Source organism: Poeciliopsis prolifica, unplaced genomic scaffold, assembly GCF_027474105.1.
Source record: "Poeciliopsis prolifica strain line A6 unplaced genomic scaffold, Auburn_PproV2 SCAFFOLD002, whole genome shotgun sequence".
Taxonomy (NCBI): Eukaryota; Metazoa; Chordata; class Actinopteri; order Cyprinodontiformes; family Poeciliidae; genus Poeciliopsis; species Poeciliopsis prolifica.
In genome coordinates this window covers 19,372,755-19,379,018 of record NW_026562377.1, presented here as the reverse complement: position 1 = coordinate 19,379,018, position 6,264 = coordinate 19,372,755, and the positions used below count along the sequence as shown (strand labels likewise).

General features: G+C 36.9%; 1 protein-coding gene across 1 annotated transcript; it reads left to right on the top strand.

Moving 5' to 3' along the window:
- Positions 1-3,440: 3,440 nt before the first annotated feature.
- LOC129376675 (granzyme B-like) lies at positions 3,441-5,074 on the top strand. The gene is made up of 5 exons (XM_055056262.1): positions 3,441-3,520; positions 3,749-3,908; positions 4,043-4,181; positions 4,359-4,583; positions 4,700-5,074. Exons 1-5 carry the CDS (start codon positions 3,463-3,465, stop codon positions 4,862-4,864), a joined length of 747 nt encoding a protein of 248 aa, XP_054912237.1. The 5' UTR covers positions 3,441-3,462; the 3' UTR covers positions 4,865-5,074.
- Positions 5,075-6,264: the final 1,190 nt, after the last annotated feature.

Below are 6,264 nucleotides of genomic sequence, written 5' to 3'. Positions count from 1 at the left end.
ACACAGAGTCTCCCCTTAGAAACCCATAGCTTTGATCACAAGACGTCAACAGAGCTTGTTGAATCTTGAGCGTAATACCACAGAAGCACTGGTGAATAAATTATGACCAGCTATATTACAGCTCACTGAGTCGGTCTGATTCATCCTGAGGCATGCACTATTTGAGTCAATTACAAGTTAACTTGCACTGACATTTTTAAAAAGTGGTTTTTCATGCATTTCAAATTTCGAAGCCATTCGAAATTTGGCTTCGAAAGCCAAAGTATTTAGGATACGTGTACAAAGAAGTGCATTGGTTATTTCACTCTTCTTATTTTTTTACTTCTGAAATAGGCAAGACACCAGAATAAAACATTCTGTGTAAAATCTTCTCCATCAAAAATATGCAAATTAGTTTTGTGCTTAGAAAAATCAAGCATTTCAGCAGTGAGTTGGTGCCCATGCTTTAAAAACTCAAAATATGTTGGTTGTCACCATGTAACTACTTCTAAGAAATCAATCTATCGAAATCTCCCCGATGACTTCTGGCTCTCTCGCCCTCTTCTCAACTCTGTTATCTGATTAGTTTTCGTCACATCAGACCACTCAGAAGCAATTTGAGAGAAAATGTTCTTTTTCTTTAAGAGTGCTGGATTTCGAAATGACTGACGTGCTTTTCTTTTTTCTCCAATTTCACAGCCTAACAGTCAGGCACACTCACGCAAAATTCAAAAAAACAAACTGATCTGCATAAATAAAACAACTTTTCCCCCAGTACATGCATTTCTATTTTTAGCAGGTAGGTAAATAATAACAATAATAAAACCAGTCCCATTCAGAAGACATTTGAATGATACTAATAATGATTAACATTAAAACTGTACATTCACAATCAGGTCATTCTTTGAGGTTGTTGTCTCGCTTTCCTACATAAGAAGGTGACTAAAAGCCAAATCATTGTGCAAACAATGTGTTGCCTATATGAGCGATGCAAAAATGTTTCTCTCTCTAAAGCAGAAAAGACTGTGTGCTTGAACTTGTCAGAGATCTTACTCTTCTGCTCAGCTCAGTATCTGAGCTGGACAGCAGCCGCATTATGTTTAGATACAGAACAGTGGCGGTACACTATTGATTGTGCTCACGATGTGCTCAGGTAAGGCAATTCTTGTCATTTAGTATAAAAAGGCCATATATATATATGTTTAGTAAGTAGACAGTGTGTCAATTACATTGGGAAATGTCAACGTTCCTGTGTTTACCTGACTCTAAAATTATTTAAATCAAACATTTGTCATGATTTGTTATTAACCCAGTTGCAAAGATACATATAAAAAAAAATATTTACAATAAGGGAGAGCAAAAATAAATTGTTGAAGGCAAGAAATAACTGCAAGGGAAACCAGGAGGGAATCCAGCGGTTAGTGAATGAACAAACTGGAGCTTAAATGGGGAGTTTGTTTACTGGACAGAGAACCGGTGCTGATTGATAATGGGTTGAGGCCAGTCAGGTAGACTGACGAAGGAGAGAGAAAGTCAGGAGCGGAGCAGGAAGTAAACAGAAATCAGCAGACTGAAATAAATGAATAAGTAAATAACAGGGGAAAAAATTAACTAAATACAGAGCATAACAACTCAAAGTCAGATCCTATCATAAGTAATCTAAATAGGCAGAAGGAGGAAGGAAAAGAAAACTCACCTAAACAAATGATCGAAATGCAAGGCCAAAACTGGTCTGAAATAACCCGAGATACTGAGTACTTTAGAAATTCTGCAAATAAAATGTCCAACATGTTTAGTAAACAAATATCGAACAAAGATTAAAGTAAATTTCAAACTGCTTTATGGAGATAAATATGTAAAAGACATACAATAAAAGGGCTTGTACTGTATTTTGAAGTTGCCATAATAATTCATGAACTACTTTATACCGAGGGTCCAGGAATGCATTTTCAATCCATCGTGCTGTACAGGAGGAAGTGAACTCCTGATTTTGAATACTTATGTTTACTTTTTTTTTTCCAGTTTATTCAGGAAGAATAACTGGAGGTCGGGAAGCTGTGCCACACAGCCGGCCCTACATGGTGCTTGAGGAGAAACACGTCAAATGAAACAAGAAATCGTGATGGATTCATTCTCTTTGTGATGACTGCTGCTCACTGTGCAGCTAAGTGAGTTTTTTTTTTTGTTCCTTTTTTTTACTGACATGAATTGTGTCTTAACTGGCTTATAATGCGGAATCAAATTTTTCTCCTTTTTCCATTACAGGGATTACTTAGTTTATATTGGACTTCACAGAACGTATCATTTGACAAGACGAAGTGAAGCTCATAAAAGTGGAACAAGTATTTTCACATGTACATCACATCAATAAAACCTTTAAGAATGTCGTCATTCTCCTCAAGGTAACAATAGTTGTAAATCTTATGTATTGACTGTTACCGATTTGTTTTTCATGGTATCACTTGCAAAGATCTTGACACTACAAACCATGTTACCCTGATATCAATAAACTAAAATAACCACAAAGACCAAATCTTAATGCTGATTATACTTTTTTGCACTATTCTTAAAGCTCCAAGGCAAAGTTTAAAGATAATGAGTAACCTGTCAATCTGGCAAACCAGGATGAACGTGGCCCAGCTTATGGAGTGGTGGTCTCCATGATCCTGCAAGACTCAAAAGGGCCCCCTTTGTATCATGACGCTAGAATACCTGACTCAACTGTGAAAAGAGGCTCTACTGGGAGAAAACCTGCACATCAGACCTGGCTAATAGGTGTCATTTAATTTCACATTTTATCTGACGACTAGCTGACACAATAACTGAGAGAATTGCAAGTGAATAAATTCATAATACTGTCAAACCAACATGGCTTGTGCGCTTATCCATTTGTGCTGAATTATCAGCAAGCAAATAAAATTAAACATGTTCTTTATCGAAGGGTGTGTGTGCCATATGTACTCTTACACTGAAAACACAATGCTGCCTCCTTTTGAAGAAAGTCAGCTTTATTGCCAAAATGTTGCCACATTTTTGAGCCTTCAATCTAATTTGAGCTCGTTCTTTAGACATGTGCCATGAGTGATAGAGTCCGAGGAGAATTACAAATAATTGATTGTGTGACGAAAAGTGGCATCATGTGTCGCTTACTTGCTTCCAAATTCATTATCATTTAAATAAATTGATAAAATAAAGAGATTCTTCACTATGCTAACTGGAAATACTAGTATAATTGTTTTCCCTGCAGCAAAAACACAATTGCAGGATTTGTGGGCATTTTTACACATTGCCCCAAAGTTCTCTTATAAAATCTGTATTTCTGTGAGGCTCTGTCTGAATGTGTCTCCCAGCCACATCATTTGCATATGCAAGTAAGACTCATCCCCTTTTGTTTAAAAGCCAAGAGATATGAGGGCTTGAACTTGTCAACTATTCGTGCCTCCGCTGCTCAGCACCGTTGCTCAGCTGAACTTTGATAACATCATGCTCTTCAATAACAAGCTGCCAGTACTGATGGTTCTGCTGACTCTTTATGGTCAAGGTAAGAAAATGCTTCCATAGAATGAAAACCATCAATTTGTCTAATTTGTCTTTTTTGAGCACCAAGGACCATTATAATTAAACACTAGGCTGGTATGGGAAATTAAGCAAACATATTTGTCATATTGTAGAGCTCTCTTTATACAGCTAACTTCAGCTGTATAAGAAAAGGATTGTTGTGTATGTGTTTATATTAAGTGCAGTCTGTTGTATCTAATGCTCCCTGTAGGCCGAGCCGAAAAAATAATTGGAGGCCATGTGGCTGAGCCACACAGCAGGCCGTACATGGTGTTCATAAGACGACACCTGGCCAACAACGATGAATCTTTCTGTGATGGATTTCTTCTGAACGAGGATTTTGTGCTGACTGCTGCCCACTGCCAAGCCAAGTCTGTCTAAAACCATCATTTTTATTTATTGACAATATTTTTGCATATTTTTGTGCTTATATTTGTAATTATTGCCTATACAGAAGGAACCTGAATGCTTGCACTTTGTGTCATTGTGGTTTATGTCGTTACAGGAATTATACAGTTTACCTCGGAGTTGATGATACCAAATATTTGAAAAATGACAAAATACAGGATCGAACTGTGGAAAAAGTATTTCCTCATGAAAACTATGACAAAAACGCATTTGTTAATGATATAATGCTCCTTAAGGTAAAAATGAACAAACACTTTATATTTTTGCCATTTGGTGTAGTTTGTCTTCAACAGACATAAAAAACTTAATGAGTTCAGTTCATGCTAGAAAACAATTCATGTTAGAAAACAATGCATAGTACAATATGAGTTTGGCTTTGTATTTATATTTCATTTATCTCGTCACTGTTCCAGCTAGGCTCTAAAGCGGTGATGAACAACTTTGTGAAGCCCATTTCTCTGGCAAGCCGTGATGACGAGACTCTGCCCAAATCTTGCATCATCTCCGGCTGGGGTCAAACCCGTCCGGATGGAGCGATCTCTGACAAACTCATGGAAATGAATGTCACATTGGTTGAAAATAGCAATTGTACTAAACTTAAATTATACTGTTCAGATGGAATAGCTAGACCTGGTAAGGTATGTGATTTATAATTTTTTTTTCACAGATTAAAGCAAACTTTTGAGATGTTATTGATAATATAACATCTCATTGTCACTCTCTTAATCTCTACATTATGTGTATGTTCTTGCAGGGGGATTCTGGAGGCCCACTGGTGTGTGGACATAGCACTGCTTATGGAGTTGTGGCATTCATGTCCCTAAACCCAAACGGTCATTCAATGGTTGCTTACACAAAGACACCTTGCTACGTTGACTGGATCACCTCAACAATGAAAAAGGCTCTTAGCAAGAAGTAGAAGACCTTGCCAATTCAATCATGTTTCACTTTACTTTTAGTAACTTCATTGCTGAGGGAGGAATCTCACATAATGATTGTACTGTCAGGAAAGTTTCTCTGTTTATAAAACAAACAGAGAAACAACATATTATGAACATAATCCATCCATCCATCCATCCATCCATCCATCCATCCATCCATCCATCCATCCATCCATCCATCCATCCATCCATCCATCCATCCATCCATCCATCCATCCATCCATCCATCCATCCATCCATCCATCCATCCATCCATCCATCCATCCATCCATCCATCCATCCATCCATCCATCCATCCATCCATCCATCCATCCATCCTAGTGGGTTCTGGAGAGGGGCAGGGTACACCACCTCTCCAGTCCATGGACATAGTCTGAGAGTGAAATTTGTTAATATTCTTCTATATTGAGTTTGAGAACCTATTTTGACATTGATGTGACATTTCAGTTTGTTGAAGCTAAACTTTAACTAGATAGTTGTAAAATGATTGGAGATTCAATGTGTGTCAAATGATTATCTTGCTATAAATAGAGCCAATAGGCTCTCCTCTATGTTTGTGCAATTATATATATATACATATATATATATACACACATATGTATATATAAAACAATAAACTTGTAGTCTGAAACTTGTGTCGGCCTTTTTTTCAGGAACTGATACACTAAAACGAGGACAACACTCCCTCCTTGTGAAGAATATGTGTCATTGCGTAAGCAGGAGGGTTGCCATTCTTCTTGAAGTTACAATAATAAACTTTTCATAAATTAGCCTTAAGCTCTTAAAGGGTGTGTTGTCTTTCAGCTCAAGAATTGCAGTTTACTGATTTTAGATTCAACCCTTCATAACTGGATCGTCTCAATAAGATGTTGAGCTCTCAGCAAGAAACAATGAACAAGAGATGTGATTAATCGGATCATGTTTGAGCAAATTTAATCTGATTTAAAGTTGGGAATTTTCCCTAGTGACCAGGTAATTATCAAATATGCATGACTAAATAATAAATTGGTGTATGAAAACTATTATATGTGCCAGTTTAGGTCACTGCAGAAAGTTCACATGATATGTTCTGCAGCTACTTTAAGAAGCGTTAATCAAAATGTTCAAATTCTTAAGCTGTGAGTTTGGATGTGTGTTTGAGTCTACAAATAAGACAATCTCTATTTCCGTGAAGAATGTGTATTTTTGCTCATGAACAAGACATGGAAAATACAAATAAACGGACACAATTTTTTTAAAAATTCAACTTAAAATATCTTAAGGACCAAAACTGTTTAAGACTGAGACAAAATCAGTTTTCTTCTGTTTGTTCTTTCATAACTTTAGCTGCCACCGTGTGGCAGCTAAAATGAGATCCCACACACTGGATAAATACATG

Excerpts from the sequence above, each read along its gene's own strand:
- LOC129376675 (XM_055056262.1), top strand. The coding sequence starts at position 3,463 with ATGCTCTTCAATAACAAGCTGCCAGTACTGATGGTTCTGCTGACTCTT. Across the intron at positions 3,521-3,748 it reads GCTGACTCTTTATGGTCAAG|GCCGAGCCGAAAAAATAATT; the intron begins GTAAGAAAATGC and ends TGCTCCCTGTAG. Across the intron at positions 3,909-4,042 it reads GCTGCCCACTGCCAAGCCAA|GAATTATACAGTTTACCTCG; the intron begins GTCTGTCTAAAA and ends ATGTCGTTACAG.